General features: G+C 39.1%; 1 protein-coding gene across 6 annotated transcripts in view; it reads left to right on the forward strand.

The window, feature by feature from the left end:
* The first annotated feature begins 239 nt into the window (after positions 1-239).
* Positions 240-18,603, forward strand: part of ZDHHC21 (zinc finger DHHC-type palmitoyltransferase 21) — a 39,222-nt gene continuing 20,858 nt past the window's right edge. For 4 of the 6 annotated variants that reach the window (XM_037373180.1, XM_037373183.1, XM_037373184.1 and 1 more), the window contains exons 1-6: positions 240-383; positions 3,493-3,589; positions 7,274-7,475; positions 8,248-8,346; positions 11,435-11,546; positions 13,128-13,266. In XM_037373180.1, coding sequence (XP_037229077.1) covers positions 7,322-7,475; positions 8,248-8,346; positions 11,435-11,546; positions 13,128-13,266 — 504 coding nt within the window. In that variant the 5' untranslated portion in view covers positions 240-383; positions 3,493-3,589; positions 7,274-7,321. Of the gene's footprint in view, positions 384-531; positions 762-1,347; positions 1,369-3,492; positions 3,590-7,273; positions 7,476-8,247; positions 8,347-11,434; positions 11,547-13,127; positions 13,267-18,603 lie in introns of those variants that run through there. The other 2 variants (XM_037373181.1, XM_037373182.1) reach the window with 2 other exon arrangements.

Raw genomic sequence — 18,603 nt, forward strand, 5'->3', positions numbered from 1 at the left:
GGCACGGTGCAACGGACCCCACGCAGACCCTGCGGGTGACTCAGTACGGGGAAACACATCCCCGCTCCGGGCCCGCGCCTGCCGCCCGCTCCTAAGGCGAACGCGGCGGGGCGGGGCGGCGGGAGCCAGGGGCAGCCGGGCCAGCCCTCGCGCCCCCCGCCCCGCAGGCTCTGGCCCCGCCCCGCCGCCAGCGCCACCCTGGCCCGCGTGCGCGCCCGCACGGCGGAAGCGGAAGGCGCTGCCGCGGCGGCGGGAGGGGTTGGGCGCGTGCGGGCGCGCGTGCTGCGAGCGGCCGAGCTGGCCCCCGCCGTTGCTATGGAGAGCGGGGGAGAGGGGGGCGCGTGACCGCGGCCCCTCCCTTCTCCTCCCGGCCTCGCCCAACGGTTGGTTCCGCCTCGCGCCCCGGGGAGGGGGGCGGCGGGGGGAGGGGCTGCGCGGCCGGCGGGGCGCTGCCTGCGGGGGGCGCGGGGGGCGCGGGGGGCAGCCGCCCTGTCGCTGCCGCGGGGGGGTCGCGCCGGCAGTGCCGCGCCGGTGGCGGGGCCGCTGCCGCCCCTCCTGCGGCGGTGGGGCGCCGGGCGCCCCGGGAAGGCCGGCCGGTGGCGGGCTTCTGCTGGGGTGCGTGAGGGGCCTTGGGCGGCCGCCTAACCTGTGTTAAATCTGCGTTAGCAGTCTCGGACGTCTGCTGTACCCCTGTTAACTTTAACTTAAGGAGTTTGTTTTCTGTGTAGAGATTTGGGGAAGGGAAGTCCGTAGCAGCCTTCGTGAGTATCTCCGTATCTACAAAATAAAGGAATATTGTTGTCCTTGTCATGAAGCTCCACAGCGCGGATTTTTTTTGGCTAAATGCTGCAGGGGGCGTTTCCCGCTGTTGGGGTGGTCGTGGAAGAGGGGTGGGGGTTCTGCTGGCTGCGCGGGCCCCAGCACAGTGCGAGGAAGTGCAACGCCTTGTAACCTTGCTGGCTCTCATATTTTTATTTTCCATCTCCAGTAGTTAGTGCAATGAAATTGCAGGTCTTCATTCCCTTCGCACTGAGGATCCAAACAATAATATGCTGAAGTAACATATATTGTCTGTCTACAAGTGGCTGGTCAACAGTAGGTGAAGATAGTTTTCATGGATGTGCAATTGATGAGGTTATAGTGTATATACGTTAATATTAGGCTACATCCCAGTCCAAGCCCGTGTGGCATCTTTTCATGACTGCAGTCGATGTTTACAGATACACCTTGCAAGATTATATCTGTAAAAAAGAATGGGGTGGGAATGTCTTGCCTACCTTAAGCAACCTGTCAACTGCCACCTAGCAACTGTGTAGTGCCAAGGTCTCTGCTGACAACAGTCTATTGTATAAATACGTGCAATGACAGGTACATGGGTTTTTGTCACGGCAAAAATATGCTGCTGCTTGCATTAACTGGTTATTGAGATACTAGTTTTGTTAAATGTAAAAGCTGCCAAAGGTGTAATGGTAATTCTGTTCTGACACTAGAATATCACATAAGTGACTTCTTTAAAATGTAGTTGAAAGTGATAATATTTGTTTGGTTCAAGTCACTTTTTTTCCTGGTGAAGTGTTTCTTTGGTTTTATATCAGTAATTTTTGGCAGTAAATCTTAAGATTTCAGGGAAGCCACAGACCTAAAACCCCAGATAAACAAATGATGGAGGCTGTTGATTGTTACGGCCTTGCCTTGGCTATTGCAAATATTATACCAACTGTATTTCTCATGTTTCTACTCTCTGTTCCTTTTTCTGTCTGAATTGGTTAGAATACAGCCTTTCTAGGAGGTGGTGTTTTTCTCACTCTAGAAGTGCTTTTTATAGAGCACAGCATGGTTCAGTTTGCGTGGGATCCTAAAATGGGTGTTTCACAGTGAACAATACTACGAATTATTGTCATTCTGGACTTGTTTAAGCATTTGTGAAAAAAATTCTGGCAGTCAGAAAAAAATTCTGGCAGATTTCACAACTATTACTTTCTTGCTGAAGTAGAAGTCCAGGGCTAAAGTCAGGCAGAACATGTAGGATCTTGGTTTCTAGTTATGTCTCCATGAAACAGCCATAAAAGTGCAAGGAGCAGGATGTCATCAGAGCTGGTTGTTGTGCTTCTTAGGCTGAGAAATGGTGTAGCGCTTGTGTTGGAATTATTTAGGAAATGGATTTTTCTAAGTATATTTTGGGACGGTCTTGATGCAGAATTGTATACTTTTTTGAGGTTTGCATTCAAATAAGCCTATTTAAACAATCTATTATTTCATGTTAACATTTCTGGTTAGTGCAAAGCTTTCTCATTTTCAGAAGTGATTTTCTGCCTGACTGACTCATTCTGTGGTCTCATTATTCAGTGGATGTCACATCAGAAGTCATATTTGAGGTGACTTAGGGAACAAGTACTGAGTTTATAACACTGTTAATTGAATTGGGCAGAAAGAAAAGACTTGGCAAAAAATGCTGTCCAGGCATCCTGTAGTATAAGTGTTTTTTTGGAAAGGCAAGAGCTATTCTTGATCAGGTAGGAAAGAGTCACGTTTATGTAAATCTGAAGCATTTCAGAGCCACAGCTACTCTTTGCTTTCAGATGCTTTGTGTTTGAGACATTTATTTAGAAAAAATGGCTGTAAATTAGGGTAAGAGGGAAGAAGACCACAAAACCTTTAACGTTAATGTTGTGTATTTTATCCTGAATTATTTTGTTGGAAAACTTTTAGGCGTTATGTGTATGAATGCTGAATGTGTACGGATATAAGTCACTTAATTGTTTCTTTTCAACTGGTTTGTTGTAAACCTGCTCATAGACTTTTCCTCTACATATTGTAGTTACCAGAAATGATGCACCCTAAAGAACAGGATTGTTTGACATTGTATTTGAAAGAGTAAACACAGGATTTTTTAAAGTATGTTTAAAAAAAGAAGACTATAAATTCACCTTGTCTGTGAGTTAAATTGGAATCTAGTACTTTACCTAATCATTAGAATGTGCACGTTAGGTTTTCTTTATCGCCTCTGCCTTTACATATTTATATACGGTACATAAGAGGGAGAGGGGGAAAAGTTCACTTTGCTGGAGGGAGGCAATCTATTAACATTGTTTGTGCAGTATTGCTAACAAAAGTATAATGAAAAATATAAAACTTAATTTATCATTGGAATAGGCGTGCAGGAAGCAAGTGTATCACAGTTTAAAGTAACTGAAATACACTGCCAGTAGTGTAGTTTGATGCACATCTTTCACTGAACACTCCCATCCTTTTAAATCTATATGAAAATTATGAAGTGGCCTAGAACTGAAATTTGAGGAATGCTAGTTAGAATCAGCATGTCAGTTCAGACATAGGAGGCAAAGGATCTGGATATCTCTGAATAGCTTGGGAGGAAGCTCTGCTCAGTGAGGTGAGGTATGAAGAACACAATAGAATGTAATTATTATGTGCTGCCTTTCAAACCAATGATCACGATTGTTTGAGTATCACACTCTATTTGGTCTCTTTCAGGAAAGATACAGAAGAAGATGATGAAGAATCTCCCTTTCTTGAGAATGGAGCCTTTTTTTGCATAGTTCAAACTTAATTGTGGAACTTGCCATCAGAGGTATGGGTTTGGAGAGTGTGTGTTTGGTTTTTGTTTGGTTTGGGTTTTTAATTATAAAAGTGGATAATGTCACGCAGGCAAAAGTTAGCCTCTGAGTTATAAAAATTTGGGATATATTTCCATTATAGGCATTCTTACAGTTTTCTCCAGAATCTCTCTTGCTGCTTCTTGCTCACACACTATATTTAGTAGGTCACTTGGAAACAAGTATTTCAGTACTTAACATATCTCTGTTTTGTTTGTTGAGCTGTTATTTTCCCTTCTGAGGAAGTGCTGTGAAGTTACGGAATCGCTGCTGCTTTGACAAGACGGAAAACAGATGGCTTCCTCAGCAGTCAGCAGTGTTTCTTAGCTGCCTTGGTTTTTGTGGCCTCTGTGTTTCTGTCAGCCTGTGTGATTTCTCCTTTGTAAGTCCATGCTTACTACTCCCAATCTTCTTGTCTCTGATGTGTTTGGAAACAGTTTCCAGGATTATTTGTTCCACTTTCCCGGGAGTCAGGGTGAGGCTAACAGGCCTGGAGTTGCCTCGATCCTCCTTCTTGCCCTTGAAAACATGACGCTTTCTTGAGTCCTCTGGAACCTCACCTATCAACTTAAAACTGATGAAGATGGCCTCATGATGACAGGGCCAGCTCCCTCAGCATTCATGGTGGCATCTCATCGGGTCCCGTGGAACTGTTATGTCCAGTTTGTGCAAAGGTTTTTCAATCTGATTCTCCCTCACTCAGAGTAAGTCTTTCTTGCTCCAGATTGTTCCACTGGTCTCAGAGGCCTGGGACTCCGGAAAGCAGGTCTTACCCAGAAAGAACAAGGTAAAGAAGGCACTTTGACCTTTTTGTATCCTTTCACCAGGTACCCCGCCCCATTCAGCAGCAGACACACACTTCCCCTAGCCTTCCTTACGCTGCTCATGTACCTGTACAAGACTTCCCTTTAGACCTTCACCAGATTCAACTCCAGGTGGACTTCAGCTTTCATAACCCCACCCCAGTACATCCAAGTGGTAGTTTTGTGTCGAGTGTGTGCACACGCTTGGTGTGGCCCCACTTCACCTCTGTTCTGTTGATTATAAGATCTCTGTTGTCCATGTCATTCTGCATCCTTTGCTTGCAAACCCTGACCTCCACTTCCTCACTTAATCGTAGGTCACCACGTCTTGCATTGTTCCTAGTCTAAGCCTTCCCTTAGCAGACTGACCAGCCTGTTAGCAAAGATGATTTTACTCCACATAGTGTCAGGTGGATCCTGTCCCCCTCCACTTCAGTTCTTGATCCTTAGAGAAGGTCCTATGGATGTAAAAGCTGAGTCCCAACTTCTGAAACAAGCTGCACAACCACTTGCTGGTCTGTGTGATCTATCTCCTCCTCCTTGAGTCCACCCCCTTCACTAGCAGGATGAAGGAGACACCACACAGTCCCCTGGCCCTGGCCCTCATACCCCAAGCCATGTAGTCATGCTTGATATGCTCCTGGTCTCCCATGGCCATATCCGTGGTGCCCATATGGAAGAGCAGCTGAGTGTAATAGTCTGAGGGCCAGACTACCAGCCTCAGTAATAGCCTATTCATGGTACGCAGGACCCAAGCCCTGGCGAGCAGCAGGCCTTGCCAGGTGACAGGTTGGGCTGGCAGAGGTGCCTCTGACGTTACTGCAGGGAGTTTCCCACCACTGTTCCCTTGCCTCATCTTGCTTGCACTGCTGCAGGACAGAGGCACAGCCAGCTCAGAGGGTTCACTGGACAGAGCTCCCTGTCTTTGCCTGCTGCCAGGGCTCAGAACCCACTCTGTAGATCAGCGCTGCAAGTGCAGCGGGAACCGTCCTCCTGGTGCTGAAGCTCACAAGCTCCCAGACTTCTCGAGACTCAGCATCTCCACGCCCAGCCTGACAAGCTAAGGCTCTGCCTGCTTCTGCTGGTTCTGCTGGGTGCAGTGGGGCTTCCTGTAGCCGCGCAGGGTCTTGGAGGGGATCTGGCCCATCTCCTTTTCGGCATCCCTGATATGGTACAGTCTGCTCGTGTCCTCCTGCACCTTCTCTGCTTGATGCGACAGATCCTCCATCAGTGCATGCTTAGAAGGATATAAAATGGGTTTTAGTTCTCAACCTGCTGGTTGCCAGAGCTAACTTCCAACAGAGGGACATTAACAACTGGCAGATTCATGAGTATAATACTACATCATTTATATGTCTACACGTTACATGCATGTGTAGTGTATTAATACCAGGTATACAACAGACAATGGTGCATGCATGCTACATATAGTAAAACTAAAAAAGAATAGTAAATATAGCCCTGAATAGTTTTTATGATTATCATTTACTTAAAAACAGTTTTAAGGGCACAGTATCTGTGTTCAGTGTGCAACATAGGTTTCTGAAACAAGTATTGGCAAACCTGGTGCATTTTTAGCATAAAAATAAGCACTTAATCCTCTGCTATACTTGAATGGGAACACTGTTTCACTAGAAGGCAGCAAACAAAGGGTTATCATAAGTAGTGCATAGAGGAAGTGTGGGAAAATGTCAGATCGCTTATATGGGTCTGATTTTGATCAGAGATCTAGAAAAAGAAAACAGGACATTATTGAAATCTGTGGATAATATTAAGCAGAGAAATTGTGAATCCAAGTGAAGATAGACAAACATGAAACAAGCAGAACCCCTGGAAGCAGGGTTATCTGACTGATAAATATGGTGGAATTTCAATGCAGCAAGGAGAAGCTGAAAGGAATGGAAGGAAATCCATCTGAAATGGGCAAGTTCCTTGAAGCCCAGAAGTAAGGCAGACTAATGGGTAGGAGAGTAGCTTGGGGTTTATGTTTGTGTTCAGATATTAAAATATGTATATGAAGACAGCCTGGCAAAAAAATTAACAGTAGTAATCTTCCTTTGAAGATTCTGCTGAATAGTGCTTACAAGTTGGTGCTGCATTTTTTATGAAGATCAGTTTATGAAACTCAGAAATTCATACTGTAGAACTTGGTGGGGTTTCTTCAGTCTAAAACAACAAAAGAACCCAGTACACTAAATCTATCAGAATGGAAATGATTTTTTAAGTGTGATTAATAGTGAGAAAACTTAGTATTGTATGATAACTGTTAATGATCTACACGACAGATGTTAGGGTCGGTGGTTTCTTTCTCTATTGGTTTGCTGTAACTGCCATGAAGGAGTTTTTTTAAGCAGGGAAAAATGACAAATTCCTAGGGAAGCTTGTGACTATTTTAGCATACAAGCTTTTAGAAAAATAAACTTAAAATGTGATTAGGAGACTCTGACAGTTTGGTGGGATGCGTCCTTGTGTAATGTAAATCATTACTTGTATTCCTTCTTTGATTTGCTACCTTTTTATTTTGATGGGAGACTTCTTTAATGTTTATATTCTTGGCTGCTGCTGGCTGGCTGCCGGTTGCTTGCTTTATCAATTACTTAATAGTGTTTCCAGGTGCTTATTTTACTTGCATCTTGATGATAAATATTACTTCTTACTGATATATAACTCATTAATGAAATTATAAAGTACTTCTCTTCCTGGTACTTGAACATGTGAAATGTCTTAAGTTTTCATTTAATTCCTTTAATCAATAGCTGACAGTTTGGAGTTTTCCTATTTAAATGTATGTGGGACCCTGCAAGTTGCATGATACTGGTTAACTTTTTTTTTTTATTTTTTATTATTTACCTCTAGGATAATTTTTTATTCCTGGGTCGACAGTTTATCACCTGTTTGTATTCAATGGGACGACGAGTTCACTTTGTGGTTGACCCTCAGGGTTGGTGCTGTATGGGCCTGATTATCTTTGTCTGGCTGTACAATACGATCTTCATTCCAAAAGTCATCCTTTTTCCTCACTATGAAGAGGGACATATCTCAGTTGTGGCAATTCTGTGTAAGTCAATTTAAATTAGTGAATTTTTACTAGTAAAAACAGTATCTTTGGGCTGTAGCTAACATATATGAAACAGATCAGAAAATAAAGAATAAGGTGCAGGTTAAAGGGTGAGAGTACTGGGATGCATCCTACATTTTTGAGTTCTGAGAAGTTGAGACACTTTATTTTCAGAGGTGTAATGGTAAAACTTGTTTGTGTGGGAACTGGGGAAAAACATCTGGTTTTCAGATCCTGTAGCTAGAACTTGACAGAATTTCAGGCTGACAACTCTTGGTGCTTGGGGTAGGAGTAATAATGGTTGACAAACTGAGTTTTGTTAGTTTTGTCATACAACCCTTGATGGGTGGTCAGCTGAGTTACGCTGATAGGTTTTGCTGGGGAAAAGGCTTTAATTATAATTGAAACCAACTTTAAAGTGAAGGTGGACTATTGGGAATGTCCTTTCATGTCGAGGCTTTGAGGTGTAGAATGGCTGATGCTTCTTTGATAAGACAGTGGAGGAGCTTTTTATACAGAGTAGTAAGGTCATAGTGGTGGTCCTGCTGGTGCTATCTGAACAGTGTTCACACCTACCTTTTCCTCTCACTTTCTAGGACTGGGGAAGACTTAATATTGTAGACTGTGTACTACCAAAAATATATTTGCAATTGAATGAGAATGCAGAGTAATTTCCAACTCGGTGCTGGAGCATCTATATTTGTGATGCAGTGTGTAGTAGATATTTTTGTACACCTGAAAAAGACTAACAAATGCTTATTTACTTTTCCAGGTTATTACTTCTGCTCGTTGTTTTGTATAGCTTCATTACTGAGAGCCTCAATAGCTGATCCAGGAAAGCTACCTGAAAACCCAAAGATACCAATTACAGGTACATTAAGTTGTTTCTATATTATCAAATGAAAGTTTTTTTAATGTCCTCAAAATAATTAGGAATCAATTTGATTTTGTGAGATTTGATGGAAACCATGAGCTATCTCTGCTGAAGCCTATATTGTTAATGAAATTAAAATTGGCTTGCCACTGTTCTTAATGTCTTCATTTCTAGCACTTTCCCTTGTGTAGGCTCAAAACTTCTTTTTCAAAACTGGTATTCCATCAGAAGTTTAATTATGTGGGAACTTCTAGGAAATCTTTCAATGGGAAGAATTTTTTTTGCATTCTAGGCTTTCAAACATACTGCATATACTTGTAACTTGATAATATTTAATTACAGATGTTTAGAGATGGTTATAATTCTACAGCTTTTTTCTAAGTAGATTTGTGAAATATTGAAAGTGGTAGTAGAAGGTATTCTTATGCTGGTTTTTACCTGTGCATTTTTTACAGGGGTTTTTTTTCAGTGACTTATGTTTGTATGGGCTGTTAACAAAAGAAACGTGACACTAGTTACATTGCATTGCTATAGAATAGCAACTTACTGTGAGAATTCCCTTCTGTCCTTGTGAATTTATCCCACAATTCATGTGTAGTATCTGATGCTCCAGAAATTGGAGGGAATTTGAAACCTTAATAATTCTCCACAGAAGAGGCGAATATTTTAAATTAACTGTTTGATGCTATGCATCAAAGGTGCTTGTCCAATGTATATTGCTTTTGCATAGCAGTTTAGAATGGCGTAGGGCTGTTAAGCAGCATGAGCTTTGTCACATGAACAGAAAATATTTTTTGAATGTAGAAAATGTATCAAATGCAGTGAGGAGTGCATATTTCAGTTTTGTTTTGCAATGTGGTGGGTGCCAGGATTAACATTTTGCTCTCTCTTCCTGATGTTAATGAGAATCTAGGATGATGTGTTTGGAAACGTGATCTGTTTAGCCTCGGTGCTGATGTTACAATGCACACAGACTAGGCAGCAGATTGTGTAAAGGGATGTATCTCCCTGGGATTCAGATGTGAAACACCGATCACAGAAAATCTCATGTCTGTGTTTTCTGCTCCTGGTAACTGATCCTTTGATCCAGTAAAATGCAGGGTGGCTCAGACTTGGGTTTACCAGTCAATGTTTTTGCTGTAGGAAGAACAGCGTGAATTCTGGAACCTGAGCTGGAGAATGAAGACATTCAGTGCAGTTACAGATAATTAACATTTATGACTGAATGTTCATTTACCTGCAAAATACCAGGATGAGTATAAATTCCCGTTGTGCACAAATGCTTCTTTCTCTTTTAGGGGATCCCTTTGAATAGCTCTCCAGACTCTTCTTGCTCCATGCATTCCATATGGCAATGATTCTTTGTAGATAGTTCTGAAGGTGGAGCACTTGGGCTCAACTGTGACATTGAAGTTATGATTTGCTATGTGCTATATCAGGGGGTTTATACTTTCTAAAGTAGCACTTCAGTTCTCTGGTACTCTCAAGATTGACAGGAAGATACACTTTTGCATGGTATAAGTTTTATTAAAAAATGAGGTTGGAATGTTCCTGAACTCTGCTGATAGCTTCCCTGTTAGGGAGTGACACCTTTGTGACATTGGATTTATGGGAACAGATTGTAAATCAGTTTCCATCTGGCGTGGTTGCTAGTTTAATGATCTCAGATATTGGGCTTCTTTACTTCCAGTGTCCGAATGTTATTTTGCAGCAAAAAAGACAAGATTAGAGCTGCCTGCAGGTGGCTCAGAAGTGCTAAATTTGACTTTATTTTCTTTACATAGTTTACCATATGAAATTCCAGAATGACCTGCTGTAAAAAAGAAGCTTCCCCCCCTCCCCACCCCTCCACCCCCCCACCCGCCACCCCCCACCCTGGGATTTAAGAAATTTCTGTGAAGCGAAGAAGTTCTATTTAGGTAGAAATAACCAGTCAAATTATTTAAGATTGTCAGTGATATACTGATTTTAATTAAAGAAAGAAAATAAATGCTTTTGTGAACGGAAGTATTACAGTGTTGGTGTGCTTTATTTCCCATGTGAAGATGCCATGTTGAATATTTTTCTCTACACCTACCTGAATGGAGATTGTAGTGAAACGGGTGTTGGTCTCCTCCCAAGTAACAAGCCATAGGATGAGAGGAAACAACTTCAAGTTGCTCCAGGGGAGGCTTAGATTGGATGTTAGGAAAAATTTTTTCACTGAAAGGGTTGACAAGCGCTGGAACAGGCTGTCCAGGGAAGTGGTTGAGTGACCATCACTGGAGGTATTGAAAAGATCTGTAAATGTTATACTTAGGGACATAGTTTAGTGGGATTTGGCAGTGTTAGGTTTATGGTTGTATTCAGTGAACCTAAATGATTCTATGAATCTGTGAACTTTCTGAATATATAATTTGAATTCTCATTTTTAAAGGCTTCCTCTAATTTGGGTGGTGCCATTTGAGATAAATAATAGTTAAGCTGAGCGATAGTAGCTCCTAGTAGTTTCAAGTATTCTGTTTCTCAAGATCAGCTTAAAGAGTCTCACATTAGGCATCCAAACGTAGTGTGTTAATTTTAAATACAAGCCTGTCCTCTTATCTGTTTTTAGTTGCCTTATGTGTAAAATTGCATTTTGTGAGATGTGTGTCTTAAAATGCTTTGAAACGGAAGATGCTCTTGAAGTCTTCATTGTGTATTTTATTTTAGTTAGCTATCTTTGACAAATTTGAGTCCCAGTATTTCCTCAGGAGATTTTGGAATTGTTTGATGATTCTATCTGATAGATTCTTTTTCACAGTGGATGTGTAAGAAAATTATTGAATTACAGTCTTCCTTGTTTGTGTGACAGCTTTTGTGCTGTAATAATTACTCCCTAGAAATATGTAAGAGACAGCAGGATTTTGGAGAAGAAAGCTGGCACAGAGTGGCAGTAATAACCTCCATTTAATTAAGGTGACAGTGGGGAAAAAATTTTTATTTGCTGTTCACCCTTCTCAGATCATAGAATTTTTTTTTCTTTGAATCACTAGCATATAGATTTATCATGAGCAGGCTGCACTAACTTTAAATCTGTCTAAGGTGTCTTTATATTTTCACCTAGAACGAGAATATTGGGAATTATGTAACAAATGTAATATGCTGAGACCAAAGCGTTCACACCATTGCAGTCGTTGTGGACATTGTGTGAGGAGGATGGATCACCACTGTCCATGGTAAGACCAGGACATTTGTTCTAACAGTCTGCTGTGTTTTAGTGAACCGTTTCAAAGGGCTTGACTGTTGCCCATTTGTCCTATTTCTTTCCCAGTAGTGCTTAATCATTTGGTGTTTAGAGCAGGGAAAGAACAGCTTTGAGACTTTTATCATGTCTACAAGTAAAAATGGCAGTAAGAACTGTTGCAGTGTAACATTTTATCATTGTCAAATTGTTACGTGCCATATAGTTCTGGAAGAGTCACATACTTTGTTTAAAGAATCAGAATTTTTACTCCTGAACTGTTCTTAACATAATTAATTTGTACATTGCAGATTTGATTTGTTGCAATTTAGTTATTGATGCTGGAAAAAAATATTTTTTTGTAGGAAATTAAATGTTATTTATGTTTATTGGATTGAAATAAAAGATTACAATTTCAGCATAACAGCATTTTTTTTACAAGAATAAAAATAGATCATGGTTTCAGACAGTTCTTGGTCTTTAGTTTGCCAAATGGCTGTGCTGAATAGAAAATGTTACTCTGTCATACCATGCTCCACTTGTCATAGCTTCTCTGATTTTGTAGTGAAATTGCTTGTTTTAGTGTTCTTTAACTAGTTTCAGTTAAAATGACTTAATCTGGCTAAAATTCTCTATTCAAACTGATTGATTGTAGCTTAAAATGAAAGTAAACATTTCTGTCAGTAGTTCTGAGGTATCATTTCTAGCAAGATAACAATGATGAACTGCAGAGGACAGAACTGATGTCAGAATCCTATGTTGATTTAACCATTTTTCAAACTACCCTTTTTGCCAATCGCTACTTCAGAAGATAGTGCCAGTATAGTGCTTTTGTCATTATGGCTTGGCTTGGTACTGATGTCTGTGCCAATGCTTGTATGAAATTGCACCCTGACCACATTTTTTGCATCCATGTAACTTCTGTGAAGCAGACTAGACCTAGAGTTCAAAGGTTTTGAATCTTGTACTTAGTATTTCTAGAGTCCTTGTGATTCCTTTACTTCTTTATGTTGTAGTATGCAGAAGGAGTTTCTGAATAGAGATGCCTGTTCTGTCTTCTGTGTCTTAAGCTCCTTCCTAAGTCATGCTTATTTGTCATTGTGGTACCGTGTGATCCCATTTATTTCAAACCATACAATTGCATTTCCAGTTTCTGGACTCTGCATAGTTCATAACCAGTCCAATGTGTTGAGTAGCAGAATATAAATACGTATTGCTGTGAAATTTTGCAGACATTTTAAGTAATACTCAAGTAACAGTTATTTTTAAAATTGTAGGAGTATCATTGCTATATGAAGATATGGAGAAATATGTCTCCTGTTCTAAGCAGTGATCTCAGTAATGCAACCTACGCTCAAGTGGCAGCGTAAGGAAACCACTCTTCACAGTAATGCCATCTCTGACGTAGAGACCATCACTTTGATTGAAGATGGAGTGATTAGTCAGTTGTTCTTAGTTTGCTCCATAAATAAGCATAGCTTCTCTTATTCACAACATCATAACTGCAGTGTTAAAATGTTTAGATTTCTGTCTTTATATATATATATATACACACACACACTTTGTTTCTCTGCAGGATTAATAATTGTGTCGGTGAAGACAATCATTGGCTATTTTTGCAGCTGTGTTTCTACACTCAGATCCTTAGTTCCTATACGCTGATACTTGATTTCTGCCATTACTACTACTTTTCGCCTCTGAAAAAAGAAAACTGGGTAAGAATCTGTTTTCTCTATGAAGTGAATAAATAGCTAGTACTGCAGTGTAATTTATTTTGGTATCTACTCCTCTGTGTTTCTGCTGGCTTAACTGTTGACAGTGAAGAGAGTTCAACTAGATGTATGTTACCAAGGGAGCAAACTGATTTACGGTAAGTGGCAAAATACCATTCTAAAAGGGTATATGATTTCTGTGGTTTAGAAACACAACATTAGTTTTCTTAGAAATCTAGAAAAGGAGGAGAGAACCAGTTAGGCTCCTTTAGAGGTGATTACTGAATGCTGGGAAGAAGCAAGGTAATTAGGTGTACTCAGGTGTTTTTTTTACTTTCTGCAGTGTGAACTTACGCTGAGTATGTATCTATCCTAAGTCCCTATTTAAAAATGCTGGTATCGCTAGAAAAAGGAGAAAAAACATATGATCATTCTGAAAGGAGAAAAATATACGTTGGTTTTGAAGCAATAATGTGTGTTTCTTTGAAATGATCATATGGGTTAAGGGAGAGAATTTTGTTTAGTTTGTTTTACTTGAACTATATGCCATTATTGTATTTCAACACTTGTCATCAGCAAAACGCAGTTGAACATACAAACAGAGAAACTGGACTTACGGATTGGAATAGAGTAAAAAATTTATTTGGAATTTCTTACTGGAATAAAATTGGAATTTCTTCAGTTGTGGAATAGAAGTTGTAAAGTCTCTGTGTCTGGTGCTCGTTTATTATCTGCAATGATCAGAATATTCAAGAGGTTTGCTTGAAAGTTGCTGAATGCTTGAAAGTGCAAGAACAGCAAAGGTGATACTCTTTCTTTTGAAGAGAACGTTACGAGGTCTTGCTCATAAAGAAGCATAAAAACTTACACACAAAATCTGAAACAGACCTTGTATTTGTACTAGACAAGTGCACCTTAGAGAAAAACCTAGAAAAGAAGTTTAAAGCATATTCAAAATTAGGTAACGTTCCAGATGTCCTAAGTGAAGAAACTTAGACCATCCCAGAAATTGGTAGTGTACTCTAAATTTTGTTGAGATTTTTTTCCAAGTACTGAAGTGCTGCATATTTTTTTATTCCATATTGATGTGACGCCCCAGCACAATCTCTGCTGGTGACGTCACGCCCATCTTTCAAGGCTGCTGGAGACTGGCCTTTGGTTATGGGTAAGGCAAGTCCCATTTTCCATTTTGTGGAACAGCTTAAGTTCGTTATATTATTTTGTATCTTAAATGCTATAAGAATATTACATTTCCTGAAGAATTCTACTTCTGGAAAAGAATGGGGCATAGCTGTCCAAGCTTTGTATTTCCTCACGTGCCAGTGTGTAGTGGACGTGATGTTCCCAAGAAAGCGTATGTGAAGATGATATGTCAAAGGAAAGCTGAAAATGTAGGAAGGCTGTACTCCTTGAATCATCTAGAACTGATAAAAGTGTTCTCTTCAAGTTGATAAATACAAGTCTTTAGTTATATGGAATGTACCAAAGTTGAGGATTTTTGTAAATCTCTGTTAAAATAACTTACATTCTAAAGGAATTTCATTTTTTTTGTTTTTTCATCTATATGAATTTTTCCATTTAAATGGGTTAAGTGACTCTAGAAATATGGAAAAGAGTAGAATTTGCTGTCTGCTTGGAGCATCTTACTGTAGACACTGCCATGTAAACTGAAACAAACATAAAATGTGTCTCTTAAAATGGAGAACTCGGATTTTTCACACTGTTTCCAGTTTGTTGCAGATCAGCTTTTCATATTCACTGTTTTACAGACATTGTGAGATTTGAGGGAGCTATTTTCATTTGTTTTAGCTGGATTCAAGCTAAGAGATATTGTATTGCAGTCTTTCTGTAGTAGTGGAGAAATCTGACTTCTAATTAAATACTACATTTTGGGTTTTTGGAATGTTAGTGTTTTTGAAAGGTAATTAAAGGTAAATGCCTTTGGTTCTAGTTTCAGTATCTTTGTAAACTTCTTTTTAATTTATAAACAAAGTTAACCTGCTACCTTTCCCAACAGAGTAATCTTACACTTTCTGTGTTCTGAAGGCTTCCTATGTACAGGTTTGCATGTTTCAAGGGCAAAGTCTTCTCAGTGATACTGATCTGTATACTGGATTGGTATTGCAATGCTTCTAGGAGTGTTATTTTCCAAAGATAAAATCTTTGTGTGAAATTGGCGGTGCTTCTCTAACATTGTAATTTCATGGCAGAATATTTCCTTTTCATTATGGGAGTCCCTTGAATGCTCTGACTAACTTACTTTAGATAATGAACCCACATTTTGTTTGTTAGCCTTGCTTTTTAAGAGCAGGATGAAAGGGAACCAGATGGTTTGCTTGGATATGGCCTGTGCAAGAAAAGAAAAGGAAAATCGTATTTACCAGTTTACAACCTCTAAAGAGGTAATAATAAATATTTATTAGTAATAACAACAGTTAAAAAAATTGTTACATATAAAACCTTGTTGATGGTTTAACTGGATTAATTTCAAGTGTTTTGGAGAAAGACCTACTTTTAATATCTACACCTTAGAAGATGTGACAGGTTAGGAGGCAGGATACATATGCAATAATTATTTTAACCCAGTTTAATGCATTTGCCTGAGGAGTGGATCAGCTTCCTATGTTTGGCTGCCTAAATTTACAGAGTCGGGGGAAAAAACTATTTATTCTCTTTAGTTTTGTTTTACTTTAGCTGTGTGGTTATTGGCTTTATTAATTTGCATATGTGGACACTTCAAATGTCACTCTTCCTTTTGAAAAACTGGATCTGTGTTAAAGTATATAACATTCTGTGCCTCAGAGAGATAAATATGTTTACACTGTATGAGAAACAGTAGAGGCAGCAGGTCTGGTATGTTCAGACCTTTGTTAAATCCAGTATTATAACGAATAGTATTTAACTTTCTCAGTTTTTCAGCTGTAAAACAGGGGGCACACACAAATACAGAAAATTAAGGATAATTTGTTTAGGTGTCTAGTCAGTATGTCTGCATGGAAGATGGCATCAAAGCCCCATTAAGCCGATTTTTTAAAGTGTTGCAAAGGATATGGTGCCATGTAACTTTGTGCCACAGAATAATTTGTCCAAATTACGTAATTCTGATGTCAAATGAACAGGTCCAGTGAGATTTGCTTACTATTAGTCAGGTTTTTAGGCAAGCATCCTGCAAGATTTTTTTTTTTAATCTTTGTGTATCAATTAAGGCTGAAGTACCAGGGCATTCCAGAGACTGCAGTACCTTCTAACTTTCACGGAAGTGCTGTTCTTTGTTGAAATTTTGGCTGTAACCAAGAGCTTACATTTTCTGAATTAACAGGGGCTAGTGGTTTAGCACAGATGCAAAAAAACTAGATAATATTTTCTGAACAGCCATCTGGAATTATCTTATTCCTGCTCATTAAACATACTTGTGAATTTTTTGGCAGTGTGCCTTCATCTTAATTTTTATTCTTTGGATATAAAATAGTGCATAACACAAAAGCTGTAGAATTAAAATTGCTTTCAATGGTGTTGTGAAATAATCATTTTATCACAGTACTGGTTAATGCATTATAAAAATATGATAACTGTATGCATGCTAATATTTCCTTGTGAATTAAAATGTGTTTTTATCTTTAAAGGGTTAAGCCATTTCAATAGAGATAAAATAATTCAGCTTCTAGCAAAAAATCACTTCATAGTATTCTTGGCTCTTGTAATTGAAACACTGATAGACTGTGGTTATTGCCTCTGTTTGTCCAGCAGGAGGAGTACAATTACTGCTAGAAATGAAGGAAATGGTAATTTTCAGTATGAGATCCTAGCAGAAGTAAAATATATAATTAGAATAAAACAGCATATGAGTGCCTCTGCTAGCTTTGGTGTTTTTCAGAGGCTAAGACTGGAATGTTCTTAATTTTGCATCTTCATTACAAAACGTCAAGGTCAGGAAGTATTCAGTCTTGTGGATAGTGAGATGAGAAGAATAAATACTAGTCTCATGGCTATGTAGTTGCTTTTTCAATGGCTGTGCTGGCACAGTGTCTAGACAGAGCTGGTCAACTAGAAGCAAAAATAAATGATTTGGCGGTATATTTTACCTGATTCATAGAAGGCTTTTAATCTTTTCAGCAATAGAAATTTTGTTGATACATACTGTTTGCTAGAAATGTTGCTAGAATCATTGTCATAGCAAAAAACACTGACATATAAAAATCCAAACCCCTTTGCCCTGATTAGTTTTATTTTGTTCCTGCTTCTGCAGTTATCCATTGTATATTTTGAAAATATTGTTACTTAGCTAATTTTTAAAATTTTCTGAGCTCTGTTGGTATACTGAGGCAGGGAGGAAGAATAATGGAGGAAGCATTATGGCAATGTCAGCCTGCTCTGTCTGGGACTCAGCTTTTCCAATTCCAAATAAAATATGTTGGGAAATACTAGACTTTGTGAGAAGACTATTTACAGTAATCTTTATTTCAGTATTGTATATTAACTAATATTAATTAAAAATCCAAAAATACATATCATCCAAAGTCCATTTATCTTGTAAAGAGAATCTAAAGGAAACCTTTACTCTTAGGATCATGAAATGACCTACAGGATGTGAGAGTTTTTTAAAAAAATAAAATATATCAGCATTTTCCTTCTCAGTGTTCTGCAAAACCAACGTAAGCCTGCTCTCTTCCTGTATAATTTTAAGGATAGTATATGAATATTGAAATAAATTTAGAAGATAAGCATATGGTCTGTAAAAAAAAAAAAAAAAGATAGGAACAACTGAGAGAATAAGGTTTTGTTGAAACTTAATATATTGATAGTCATTTTTATGTGAAGATTGTAAGGCCTTTTCTTAAAATCTGGTTCTAGTCTGAAATTATTTCAGAATTATCACTTTGAATTGAACTCTGTGTAGACAATTGTTTTTGGAATCAGAGTGCTATTCCCATTCTCACTTAAAAGAAATCAATCATGAATCAGGCTAGAAAATGGCTCATTTAGTAGACCTGAAATAGTCCTGAATCAAAAAGTGCTTTACATAAAACATCAGTAGTTATTATAATAAATGTGTCTACAGAAGGGCTTATTAGAATGCACCTGATGTTCTGTGAATTAAATATTTTTTTTTTTTTTTAACATGAATTTTCTCCCTTGTACCTTTTCTTCCCACAAAACCTGCAGTCTGTATTTTTTGTTTCACATTTTTTAATACAACAGCCTGGCTTTGTTCTGTATTCTACACTGTGTTTACAATAGCCAAGTTGATCAACTGACTTCATCACCAGACTGGGACAGACATCTTGGGCATTTGCATCTGAGAACAGACAAGCAGGTTAGCATGTGTTATATGAGGTATCC

The sequence above is a fragment of the Falco rusticolus genome, chromosome Z (assembly GCF_015220075.1).
Source record: "Falco rusticolus isolate bFalRus1 chromosome Z, bFalRus1.pri, whole genome shotgun sequence".
NCBI classification, from domain to species: domain Eukaryota; kingdom Metazoa; phylum Chordata; class Aves; order Falconiformes; family Falconidae; genus Falco; species Falco rusticolus.